This window comes from Hippocampus comes, unplaced genomic scaffold (genome assembly GCF_001891065.2).
Source record: "Hippocampus comes isolate QL1 unplaced genomic scaffold, H_comes_QL1_v1.1 scaffold319, whole genome shotgun sequence".
NCBI lineage: Eukaryota > Metazoa > Chordata > Actinopteri > Syngnathiformes > Syngnathidae > Hippocampus > Hippocampus comes.
This window is the reverse complement of record NW_017806090.1, coordinates 1,247,613-1,260,602: the sequence shown is the minus strand read 5'-3', so window position 1 is coordinate 1,260,602 and position 12,990 is coordinate 1,247,613. Positions and strand designations below refer to the sequence as shown.

The window sequence follows — 12,990 nt, the reverse complement described above, 5'->3', positions numbered from 1 at the left end:
CCCACACACACACACACACACACACACACACACACACACACACACACACACACACACACACACACACACACAATAGCCCACTCATGTACCTCCTCTGGTTCGGTGCTCTTCAGTCCTCCTGCCATGATGTGGTCCTTCTAGCGACAAAATAGGAATCCGGTTGGCAGGAGGCGTGGAGCTAGATTGGGTAAGGAGAAAGTAGGTGTGTGCCTGGGGGCTCCCAAGGTTATTTATTCCCGACCTTCCCCTCACCGAACGTGGTTTGAATGGGATTGCAGGAAGCGTTCAGATCAGGCTGCAGGAGGGACTGATGTTAAAAAAAAGTGCGTGTGCGTGTGCGTATGCATGTGCAGGGTAAGAGAAGTGCTGGTGTGGCGTGGAATGACTTGCATGCTACAGGCAGAATACAAGCGGGTTCTTGTTGGCCAAGGAGTGGGCGTTAATTGGGACAGACAAGGTGTTTATATACGCGCCGTTCAGCACAAGCCAGATCAAGTGGCGCCAACACTGCATCGACCAAATGGGGCGGGCGTCGTGGGGGACTGACATGAATAAACGTTTATCAAGCTGCATAAGGGCCGCATTCAACAAACAAAATAAGTACCCAGCTCATAATTCAATTTAGTTTGTCAGTTTAGTATGTCAAATAAATTTTCCCTGATGGAAAGGGCTCAGGTATCGACCAATCATGGCTCGGCTTGGCCGAGCGTCACCTGACCAAAGCACCCCCCCCCCCAAAAAAAAAACACGAGCCATGATTGGTCGTCACCTGAGCCCTTAGTCTGTGATGTCATTTTCATGCGACAGCAAGTGCAAAATGGCCGCCTCTCAAATGAATAGAAACGGATGCTTTGTGTGCTTGATTCATATCCCACAAGCGCCATATTGATCAGAATGCTACGTTTACATAAGCAAGGCTGCATAGAACATATTATTGTAAAGAATATTTTTTTGCTTCACTTTCGCAACATGACAAGAAAGGAGTTCTTATGGGAATATAATTAGAACATTATTAACTCATCATGTTATGAGGATATTGTTCTATAAATTTCAAGAAAATAATCCATATTAAAAGCAGCAATGTTACAAAAATGGAAAAATTCACTAAATTCATCATATTTAGAATAAAACTTTTAAACCAAGTGGTTTTTAATATGAGAATAAAATCAGAATGTTAAATATAGATCATTTTCTATTGGGAAGGGGGCAAAATGAAACTTGAAAAAAATATGCGAAAAATGTTCATTACGCTAACAAGTAAGGTCATGTCATCAGCTGCAGCTGTTGTGAAAGCGCTATATAAATCAGGATGTGTTGTATTGTATTGTATTCTTAGGGGGAAAAAAGGGGAATTGAATAGCATGCTGTATGACAAGTCACTCATGAGAAGACAGAATAACAATCTTTATTTATATTAGTTTGATGTTCTGAATCAAAGAAAAACAAACAGCCAGTGAAAGTGCGACAAGCTTGCGTCTTTTCTCCCTGTTCATCTTACAATATTTATTCAGCCAACATAACATGACTCTGCAATTATGTCTCGCTCATCTTCATTAGAAGACATCGCGCGAACACAAGTATTGGGACGCCCAATTGTTTTGTCCCTATTTTAATATAAAGTCAAACTACATGAAAACAACAAAATCTGGGATCCAAACAGAGTTGAAGTGAGCCCAAATTGGACGTTTACTGTCGAGAGGTTTTTACTTATAAATTGACTTGTCAAGATATAATTTTAGCGTATGAGAATTACATAATATGTTACCTAGTCGTGATATCATGATGAAAGTCAAAGTTTCAAGGCTTCTGAATTCTGACAATTGTTTTTTACAGTTAAACTTAACTACCTCGTGTTCTCCTAGGCGTAGGAGTTTTTCCAAAACTCGACCAGAAAAAGGACTTTATTCCTGTAATAAAACGCCTTTTGTTCTAAAAAGTAAACGCTGACTTTATTCATGCAGGGATGTCCAATATGTATGTGGCTATGTCATATAAATATAGCTAGCTTAGTAGCACAATTGCCGAAAAGCAACTACAGCATGCTATGTGGCTCACGATATGAAGGTATGCACTTGTTAAAATGATATCACATAATAAAGGATTACAAATTATTTTGTGGACCCCAAGATACGGCTCATGGACCTTGGTGGAACCCTTTCTGTGAGCCATTGTCCTCAAAGCTCGAACACGTCCATATTGGCAACATCTCCACAGAGACTCCATCTTGTGTGGGTCTTCGCCCAGTCGGGATTTATTGCTCCACGTGTTGGACGTGGACGGTGGACAAGCTCCGGCCCAGGCTGCGAAAGAACGGCATGACAAACGTGTCCGTCAGGCTCCTCCACACCACCTGCAGAGACGGCAGCACTACCAGGAAGCTCCGGATGCTCGGCATCACCAGCCTGCGAGGGGCCCAAAAATTCAAAATGGTTACGACAGGGGATACAGTCGAAAGGGATTGTGAAAGGGATTGTGAAAGCAAGAATGGGTTGATTTTGAAAGTACATCATCGAACACAATCTGACAGATGTATAGGCAAAATGTGAATTTCTCAAGCAAGTCCCAGGTCACCGTGGAAAAAAAACTCAAGCATCGAGTCGAGTCACCACAAAATTTCAAGCAAGTTGAGTCAAGTTCAAGCAAGAAGTCCCCGAGTCACAATATAACATTTTTTTTCAATATCATAACAAAAAGTACATCATCTACTAACATTTGAATGAGTGTCACGCTGTTCCATGATGACAAATATTGAAATATTCTGAATGGGGGAATAAACTTATATAATCATCAGATTTAAAAACAACATACATTGTTTTTGGTGCCGATCTGTTTCTCAAACCTATAATTATGTGTGGATGGATGAAAGAGAGGCAATAACATTAAGTACTTTAGTACTTTATAGGTCGTCACTTTATGAAGTTGACTGAAACCGACGTATTAGTTTACGGGGTCCTGCCACATCAAATATGGCTGACACACTCACGACAAGAAGTACTCAAAGTGGAATGGATGTATAGATGTCTATACTTAAATAACGATCACTTTCTATTGTCTTCTCAGTAAAATGCATAACCATCATCAAGTTTAGTTAATATTTGACCAACTATTGGTATGCTAAACGGATGAGCTACACTAGCTAGTTTAGCCTCACCATTCACACAGCTAGCTTAGCGGCATTGGACAAACATTTTGAATAGCGTCCGACATAAGACGGCAGAGATTCAAAGTCAAAATTGATTGAGTTGTCTTGAGACTGTCAAAGTAAAAATCTGTTGATTTTGAACTTGGGACTTCATGTCTGCGGCCATTCCAATGCCTGAAATTTGCTTCCCATCTCCCTCGCAGAAAATTCCTGCCTCCAACATGGCCGCCAAGGGACTGAAAAGTGTCCCACTTCCATGTCGAATAGCATGTTAAGCAACTTTCCGTTCCCGGCCCCACCCCCCTGCTCTGTGATACTTTTTTGAGGGGGCACACGTTTACGCCAACTTTCCTAGGGCTCTCTTTTTGGCACATGACGACAAGTGTTTCCCATTAACGAGCGATTTCTTTGGGTTAGCTTGTTAGTTCATTAGCTTGCTGCCTAACAGTATCCAGGTGGCTCGTGTGATGATGTAATCAGTTGGAAAAAAAAAAGCACAACTCATGATCCTAATACGTGTAGAGAGAGAAGGGCTCACTACTTTGAAAAGTGACGTAATCTGTATAAATACCTTGTGTCAATGTTTGCCTTAGGAGCTTGTGCAAACATCCCATAATAGTCTGCTGGGCTCTTTAAAGCTCACTTTCATTTCTGAGTACCATATTTTAGCGTTTATTTTTAACACAAATGACAACTTTAAGCGGATGAGCTTAGCATCGACTCTTGTAAATTCATCAATTTTTTTGACAACTTTATTCTTGAAAAATTCAGATTTTATTTTGTAGTATTATCATACAACTTTATTCTCATAAATCTATACTTTTTTTCTGAAAATATTTCCATTTTATTCTCTTATTAATAAAAATCTTTTTCAAAAAGTATTACAATTTTATTCTTGTAAAATTACAATTTCTTCCTCACAATAATATGATGGTTGAATTCTTGTAAAATTTGAACTTTATTCTTGTAATATTAGACATTTTTCTGGTAATGTTAAAAAAGTATTCACATAAAATGACATTTTTCTTTTACTTCAAAGTTTTTAATTTTTAGTTTTATTTTTCTTTATAAATTGTTGAAATCACTACTGTTTTTGTGCAACATTTCAACATTGTTCTTGTAAAATTGCAACTTTATTCTCGTGATGTCACAACTTTTTGGCACATTACGAGTTTCCTCTCTTAATATTACAACTTTTGTCTCACAATAATGTTACAGCCAGTTCTCATAATTTGACAATTTTGGTCTGTGTGGTCACATGATATTTAGGCGTGCTCACTTCCTGAGCATATTTTTAGTCTCTAAAGCCAAAGAAAAAGCACAGATTCAATCGCGAGGATCCCATACCAGATGTGTATGAGGCTGAGCACAGCGAAAACGAGTCCGAGGAGAAAGGCAAGGGGCACGGCCAGCAGCGCCCCGAGAAGCCGGTAGAGGCCCAACTTGACCACCTCAAATGTGGCGTGGCTACAAATCCACACCCCGTCTACGGTCCGAGCGGACTCCGGCTCAGCGATGACATCTTCAAAGCCCACCTAATCGGGAGAAAACAAAAACAGGAACAAGTCAGTCATCGCTACTTTTACCAAAGTCTAATTGTGGCTTGAAAACAATGTGAGTTTGACATTATTTACATAATATGAAAAACACAATCTTTTCTCAAATTTTTTTCAGCATATTAATTGGTAAGCTGTATTATAAAATTGAAGCTTAACATGTATAGAAAATATTGTACATATTGTTGGAAAAACTTTGCTAGATACACAAGATACACATGTGTGCCATTAAGAGGGTGCCTATACTATAAAATATCCTAAAAAATATATTGACAGTGAAAAATGACAATCATCAGCATCAGAAGGACTGATGAAGTGTTTACAGTAAAATCCTGCATTTTTTTTGCATTAGCAAAATATAAAATTGCATACGTATGTATATGAAAACATAGATTTTCTTGTGCGCATTTGTATTTGGCAAAATATATGAAGAAATCCTGCAGAAAGTGACAATTCTCCTTTTTCACAAAATATCCATATTTTTCTTTGAAAAATAGTGTAACACGAAATGTAATATACAATATAAAAATTCTAAAGATAGGGGCTAATAAATAATAATAATGTTATCATTATATCATTGTTATTGTTATCATTATTATTAAATAATACAATATGCTACCAAAGACACCAGCTTTATTTTTCTTGGCTAAAATATTCAAATATGGTATGATATGGTCTATACTGTAATCTTGAATGAAAGACTTTATGGAAGCCCACCTGACTTGAACCAAAACGAAACAAGACCGATGGAAAAAGGTCACGGAAGCCCACCTGACCTGACCCGAAAGGAAACAAGACCGAAATGATCGATGACGTCACTTTCCTTGACTTCCGCGTCCGGGCTTGAAAACAATCGGAGGCAGGGTTATTTTTTTCCTTTTTTTTACCTTGAGGTGAGCGTTGACGTTGTCGGGGTCTCGGACTTCGTGCGGGGACGCGAACACGTGCCCCTTCCGGGACAGGATGGGTTCGATAGACCTGCTGAACTCGTCCTCGTCCATGACGATGCTCGTGTCCGACTTCTCCTTCTCCACACCCATGGTCGCCAGTTGCTGTTGGACTTGTGGTTCTGGTTCGAGTGCGCAGTCAGCGAGCCGCCCCGCTCGTGTGCAGCAGCAGCAGCAGCAGCAGCAACAGCAGGCAGGCAGGCAGCACCCCGCCCCGCAGACTTGGAAGCAGCCTGGGGTCGACGGCGCCACAACACGCTTCTGTGCATGTGCAGTCACGGAATGACCACTGCCGGATAAAATGACCTCCTCATACTTTGTACTTATTAAAACTTGAAGAATGTTTTTTTGACACATTTAAAAAAAAATAATTATGTCATTTTGCACTTTCAATAACATTCATTTTCTTTGTCAATACAAATATGAACGAGAACAGAACAATCGGCTATTCCAGTTCAATTCCATTGATCAATATATGGAAAAAAATATGTCAATAAAAAAACGTAAATATAATATCCTTATATATATTACACAGCACATACACCATTGTATTGCAAAATAAGAATGTTTCGATATACAAGTTTTGAAATGACAATTTTATATTTTTTTACTCAAAACATTTTTTTTACTTATTTTTCTGATTATATGAAAACACTATTCTTGTAATATCGTGATTTTCCCCTGATGAAAATATGCCGTGATTATCTGACTTTTTAAAAATATGACAGCTTCTTTAAATATGACCTGATTTTCTATTACTTGTTTCTTGTAAAAAAAAAAAAATAAACTATTATCATAAAGTTGCAATCTTCATTCTCTTAAAATTGTCATTTTATACTTGGCCTACCAATGTGAGTGTTGTACAGCTAAGCAGAAATACATCAGCAAAACAGCCATCGGCATCAACCCGGGGCGAATGGAAAAGGAACAATAGAAGAACACAATCCTCCTGGATTAACCCGCAAAACACATTTGTGACACAACAGAATGTGAGCGCAGTGTGTGGTGTGCCCCCTTTCGCTATCTGTTCAAAAATTGCCTGAAAACTCTTTTAAAACGCCACCAGGAATCAAGTGCAAGTCTGACCTGAAATACTGAAATCTCGTTCCATTTATTGAAGCAAGAAAAAAAAAAAAATAAATAAAAAGACGCTTAAGAGACAGATTTATTTTTCACAAAGTATAATAAGCGATTTGGATAACGGAAGCATGGATCATAGTTACACGTAATTTTACAGTCATGTGAAAATTTGGGGATCTTCCTCACGAGTATCGTATGGCTAAATCGACGATTTTGACAGCATTTTTTGTGGTTTAAATACAGGGTGCACATGTTTTTTCATAAATGAGAATTAAAATAGCAATTTACTGTATTTGGAGCTTGGGAACGGATTAAACTCATTTAAATTGTTTCCGATGGAACAAATTGTTTCGGAGGTCGAACAAATCGGACTTTTAATAGGTCAAAAGAACAAATTATGTTCAAACTCCGAGGTTCCACTCTATGTGAAATATCGCTTAACTTTAGAATTTCATTGTGAAAATTTGGAAATTCTTCATCCTGAAATGTGGTCAAAATGGAAGTTCTCATCAGAGTGGTTCTCGTCCGAGTGATAAAGTTCCTATCATGGGAAAAAATGTACAACCCAAGTATAACCCAAGTACTTCAAATAAGTGGTTGTGTATCATTCTAAACCAATATGGTTCATTAAATGCATGCGATCTGAGAGGGGAATGTGCAAATATGACTCTGGATGTTTCAAATCGACAATACTATACATCATTCAAGACCAATTGGCTTCTTTTCTTAAAGGGCCGTGGCAGAGCGCAGTGTGACAGAAGTGATGGTGAAGATGTTCTGGCCACACAAACACATTTTTGGGTGTCACTTTCGTGTCGCAAGGTGAAAACATCACAAGTGCACACGGAGCCGGAATGCAGTCCAGCTGGGTGGGAAGGCTGATTTGGAAAGGGCAGTGTGAGCCGTTACGCCATCCAACACAACAACGATGTGAACCGCTGCACTCACACTCCTGAGGCGGAAACATGTCCACCATCAAATGGAAAGAGCCTCTTTCACACAGGTATCTCACAAAATTGCCACGTCCGTTGGTTTCACGCAGAAATCCAAATTGCTACATCAGAGTGTCATTCGTCACATCTGCCTTTTGCACCAAACCTACGAAAGGCAGAAGAATTGCATCTTTTACAGGCAGCCTCCAAGCCTCTTTCACACTGAGAAGTTGCACAAGCATTCAGAGACAATTGCTTTCAGAGTCTGGTGTTAAACTTTGCACTTCTGTCTTATGCAGGCGTCATCCCGCCTCTGCTATAACACCACCGAGTCCACTTGGTTCCACAATCGCTTTTGACACACTTGATGTCCAGCCAGTAAAAGCCAATGACTTGAATTTTCACAACAGCTCGAACTTCAGCACAAATTGCTGTACTGCTGTTTGCTTGTTAGCCAAAAATGCTAACAACAAACAATTTCGAGAGGGAATTCATACATACAACACTTAGATTTGTATTATAAACTGTGTGTCAAAGTAGTTTACTCACATTTTACGTAGCTTCGCCCCTGAAGTACACACGTGCCTCAACCAGGAAATACAGTGGCCTTGAAGCGACAATGTCCAGAAAACTTAACAAACAAACATTGTATACTATTACTGCTTTTAGGCTGTGAAACTGACTTGCATTGAGCCATTTTAAAAGGTAATTTTTCCCCTTAAATAAATATGAATCCAAACTGTGTGTCAAAAAGAAAGTGCTTTTACATTCTTTAGCTTAGCTCCAAAAGTTCTTGCATGCCTTAACTAGGATGTAAGGTGGCCTGAGAGGGACAAACATGGCGCAGCAAAAAGAAACAGGATATTAACGCCATGCAAAAACGTTATATGTTGTTAGTTCACAACAAATGCTAACATTATGCTGTATTAAAAGATTATTTGCTACATGTGTTTTCATAGCTTATACCCTGAAGTTGAATTATTCTATAACCAAGGAAGTACGGTGGCCTATCGAGATCAAAAGTGTACAGAATCTCCCCCACCCCCGATTTCTTTAATTCCGAATACATGCTATGGTATGTTAGCTCTCAAAACAATAATGTAACAAAACATTATACCATTGGCAGAGGAAATATCACCCGTCAATTACTTCAAGAACATTTTATTTAGTTTCAGACCCTAAAACCGGCATGTGCCTGAACCAGGAAGTACGGTGGCCTTTTAGAGGCAAAAATTACCAGCAAAAGACAACGCACACGCTTTCTATCTGCTCCAAAGCACACAGTGTGTTAAACTACTCATAATACGGTGTAATGCAAAGCTTTTCTTTGCTCGTTAGCCAAAATGCTCGTGCCAAACTACTGAAAACAAGCAAAAGAGGCTATGTTTGTGCTAGGTTAGAGTAATCGTAATGTAAAATATTGTGCCATCTATTGACCCTCTTTCTCTGCAATCCGTATGCTAAGATATTAGCGTTGTGGTTTAGTCTTGTTACTTATGTGACACTGCTTCTGATTTCTCGGTAAGATATATTGCAAAAGGGATTTTTGAAGCTGTGGAGGCTTGTTTGCATGGTGAAGACGTTCCTCAGCTGGCGTGCCGCAACCCGTCTAATCAGTCAGTCAGTCCTCGTGGTGGCTTTTCATGGCCCTGGGACACATCATTTACCTTCATTATCACCTTTTAAGCTTCTCTGATGGGCCATGCTCATAAATGTTTGTCCTAAAGATCAATTATGACGTTTTATTAGTTTGCGTTTATGCTCGTTCACCTGTTTTTTTTTCTTTTGAAACTTTTAGAGGCTGTCTGTGTTGTGGCAACCCGATTAGGAAACCAAATCCTGTGACCTGAATTCATGCACATTCTTGAAAAAGGTTTTTTTTTTTGTTTTTTTTTTAATAGGGTCATACATACTGTCTGGACACGCAATCCTGTCGCGTTGCACCATTTTGAAACTACTTAAGTTACAATCGAGCGGGGGGAAAAAAGCATGGCAGTAAATAAATAATAATTTTTATATTATATTGATTTTAGAATGAACTGGACATAAGTACACCAACAAATAAATGACAATAATATTAACAATAATAATTATAAAATGATTTTTGATGGTTTTTCAGAAGAATTGTTTTTCTCTTTTTCCAAATAATCTTTTTTCTGTTTTTCACTTTTTTTTTTTTGCAAACAAAAAGAATCCCAAAAATCTCTCCGAGCAAAAATACCCAAAATAGATTAAAAAAAAAATCTTTTCACAAAACTGAAATAAATGTTTTTTTTTTCTTCAAAAGCCACTCAAAAAATTACTCAGGAAAAAAAAGGTGATTCTTTTTCATGTGAATTCAATATGCACAATGTAGCTGATTGGAAAAACAGAATAATTATCAGGCCACAAAACATCATGGAATAATTCATGTCATTCTGAAAAAAATTATGTAATTAATTAAATTAATGATCATCTGGACAATCCTGTCAGGTAGCACCAGTAAATGTATTTGGACCAGTAAAATGATTTGGACAATGTAGCACCAGGGTACAACCACGTGTTGGATGTGTCATTATCATCTGTCACTCAACTCCTTTTTCCATCAAAACCTTCATGCATCCTTCACGCCTTACTCACTGCATTCCTCATCCTGAATCGCACACGTACACACACGCACACACACACACACACACACACACACACACACACACACACACACACACACACACACACACACACAGTTGTTGCAGAAGGCTGTTCAAAGATGTTCTTGGTTGGCTCCGCTTCACTTAGCCCGGGGCAGGCGCAGCAATGCGTTCAGATTCTGCCTGGCTCTCTCTTGGCAACAACAGCGTGTGTGTGTGTGTGTGTGTGTGTGTGTGTGTGTGTGTGTGTGTGTGTGTGTGTGTGTGTGTGTGTGTGCAGAACGAGCCTATCGGTGGAATGTTCAGCTTCACGGAAATAATAACTTGAAGTGGAGAGAAAATCAGAAATACATAGATAAGGATAAATGTGCTGATCACACACACACACAAACACACACAAACACACACACACACAAAAGTAACTGATGCGCATACAAGTAACCCACACAGTCACACACAAGCAATCCCAAACACAATCCACAAACACCCAATTAATTCCCACTGCACTCATGCACGTACAAGTAACCCCCACACAATGCATGGACACACACACAAGTAAATTTCACCTGCCACACATTTACACTCACACAGATTACTCCCCACACATAAGTAACTCACTCACACACACACACACGCACACACACACACACGTACCCCTGTTCAGGTAACACACACACAAAACCACTCTCACAACACAAACAGACACACACGTAAAACCCGCCCATACGCATAACTCCGCCCTCAACACGTTAGTACATTACCCCCCCACCCCCTCCCCTCTACTAATGCACCAGGGAGGCCCTCACACAGGTAACTCAACCACACAAGGTGCCCCCCCCCCCCAACCCACGCCACGGCAACTTCTCCTTGCGCTACTAGTTTTCCACCGGACTCCCCATCCAGGCCGGTGAATGCTGCTTTCACTTGCACGTCTGGAACCGTCTCCAAGGAGCACAAGGCTTCTTTTAAGGCTCCAGTAAAACCTATGGATGTGCTTCTGAAGGCTCCAGTGCCTGGAAGAAAAAGAGCGAGCGTGTCCAAATATGGGAAAAAAAAAATCGCACCAGTGACTCTATTTTTCCCGACAAATTTGATTTGGAATGGGATATTTTTGCTGTTTTGGAACTTTGCTGGTGGATCGCCATGGCAACGTGGGGACAAGAATGTGATTCCTGTTAGCACGAGCTGGGTTGTGGAATCTCCTGGTGAGGGAGTGGTGGCCATCTTCTGCTCCTCCCAGCAGGCCGCGGGGTCTCCCGGATAAAAACGTCCTGACTTGCTCTGTAATTTGGAGTCATCGCTCCGCACGCACACACTCACTTGCTCACACGCGTGCATTTTTGCGCACGCACTCACTCACGGTCACGCAGTCTTACATTACTTGTTCACCCACACACAGTCAAATACATGTGCATACTTTTAACAATTACTTGTACTTTGTAGAGGAGGGGGAGCTGTCAATTTCCTTTTGGCCCTCCTCGGACACAGATACTTTTATGTCTCTATAAGGTGGAAGAAGACCCAATACCACGTCGTCTTTTCTTCAATTTATCATAACGCAACTCGAATCGATTCGGGCTCCTGAGAGTCTCAGATTTCATCAGAAGCCCTGAACAAATACAGCCACACGTTTATATAGGTGTACTATGTTAATGAGGGGCGGGCAGTCCTTCCCCTTTATGTAAAAATCCGAGACAAAGAAGGTCAACAAAGTTCGATATTGACATGATGACAAAGTACAGACCACATCTGTTGTGCACAAATCTCGAGGTAAGAGTTCCTCCTCGAGGGAACTTGACAGCCTTCAGGGACTTTCCCGAGGTGGGGGACGCAAAAGAAGACGCTTGGGGGCTGTTTATCACTCAAGGGGAAATGGGCTCTAAACTTCACACTACATTCTTTGTTTTTAGTACTTCAGCAGACGTTCAGGACAGAGACTAGTATCAATAGTTCTCATAGCAAGGTGAAATTCCTCAACAATGTTATTCTATTACTTCTAGAGGAATAATTCCTTAACAACACACACACACACACACACACACACATTTATTCCACTACCCACAAATGCTCACACAACTCTCTCAATGACGCATAAACTCTCACATGTTGTTCACTCATTCACACACTTTTTCTCGTGCACGTGCACGCTCGCTCACAGACAAACACACTCACTTGGAGTTTATCTCGGAGTTTTTTTTTTTTTTCAAAATAGCGCACCATACACTTTCTACACGCAATACTTTTGTCCATTTGCTACATTTCTATGCCAGAGTCAAAGAAGTGTCCCAATATATTTGTCCCCATATTGCACATTTCCGATCATTCCCACACTTAGTGTCTTGGTACTAATTCCTCAGTAAGGCCGCAAGTCGCCTAGGGAGTGTTTTTTTGATTTTATTTTTTTTAAATTTTATGATGGCGCTCCAAGTCTCCAAGGAAGCGTCTCCAAGGTTTCCGTCCTGCCGGCTCGCTGCTCCTGCGCCTTATTTGGAGCGAGCCCTTTCTGAACGCGCGCCAGGAAAGTGTGCGTCCCCCTCGACTTGACCGGGATGCTGGGAAGAAGGCGAGCGAGGGAACGAGAGAGGAGAGCGCTATTTATAAACCAAGATACACCGGAACGTGTCTAACAAAGAAGAAGGTAACCGCTATACTTTCCCATAGGAAATGATGGGAATCAAACTGTGGCCTTCATAGAACTGTATTTAA

At 40.3% G+C, this 12,990-nt stretch overlaps 2 protein-coding genes across 4 annotated transcripts in view; both read right to left on the bottom strand.

Moving 5' to 3' along the window:
- The window catches only part of cav1 (caveolin 1), a 7,739-nt gene extending 7,248 nt beyond the window's left edge, over nucleotides 1-491 (bottom strand). Inside the window, exons 1-2 of one of the 2 annotated variants that reach the window (XM_019894846.1) lie at nucleotides 474-491; nucleotides 90-178 (exon numbers count right to left, since the gene is read on the bottom strand). In XM_019894846.1, the coding sequence (XP_019750405.1) occupies nucleotides 90-125 (36 nt within the window). In that variant the 5' untranslated portion in view covers nucleotides 126-178; nucleotides 474-491. Of the gene's footprint in view, nucleotides 1-89; nucleotides 367-473 lie in introns of those variants that run through there. The other variant, XM_019894845.1, reaches the window with a different exon arrangement.
- Nucleotides 492-1,386: 895 nt separating this feature from the next.
- Nucleotides 1,387-5,995, bottom strand: cav2 (caveolin 2). 2 transcript variants are annotated; one of them, XM_019894844.1, is made up of 4 exons: nucleotides 5,923-5,982; nucleotides 5,586-5,886; nucleotides 4,490-4,677; nucleotides 1,387-2,402 (listed from the first exon to the last, which is right to left on the bottom strand). In XM_019894844.1, the coding sequence occupies exons 2-4, from the start codon at nucleotides 5,736-5,738 to the stop codon at nucleotides 2,252-2,254; spliced, it is 492 nt and encodes a 163-aa protein (XP_019750403.1). In that variant the 5' UTR covers nucleotides 5,739-5,886; nucleotides 5,923-5,982; the 3' UTR covers nucleotides 1,387-2,251. The 2 variants fall into 2 exon arrangements, with proteins under 2 accessions (XP_019750403.1, XP_019750402.1); XM_019894843.1 differs by having other exon boundaries at nucleotides 5,586-5,995.
- Between the last annotated feature and the right edge of the window lie 6,995 nt (nucleotides 5,996-12,990).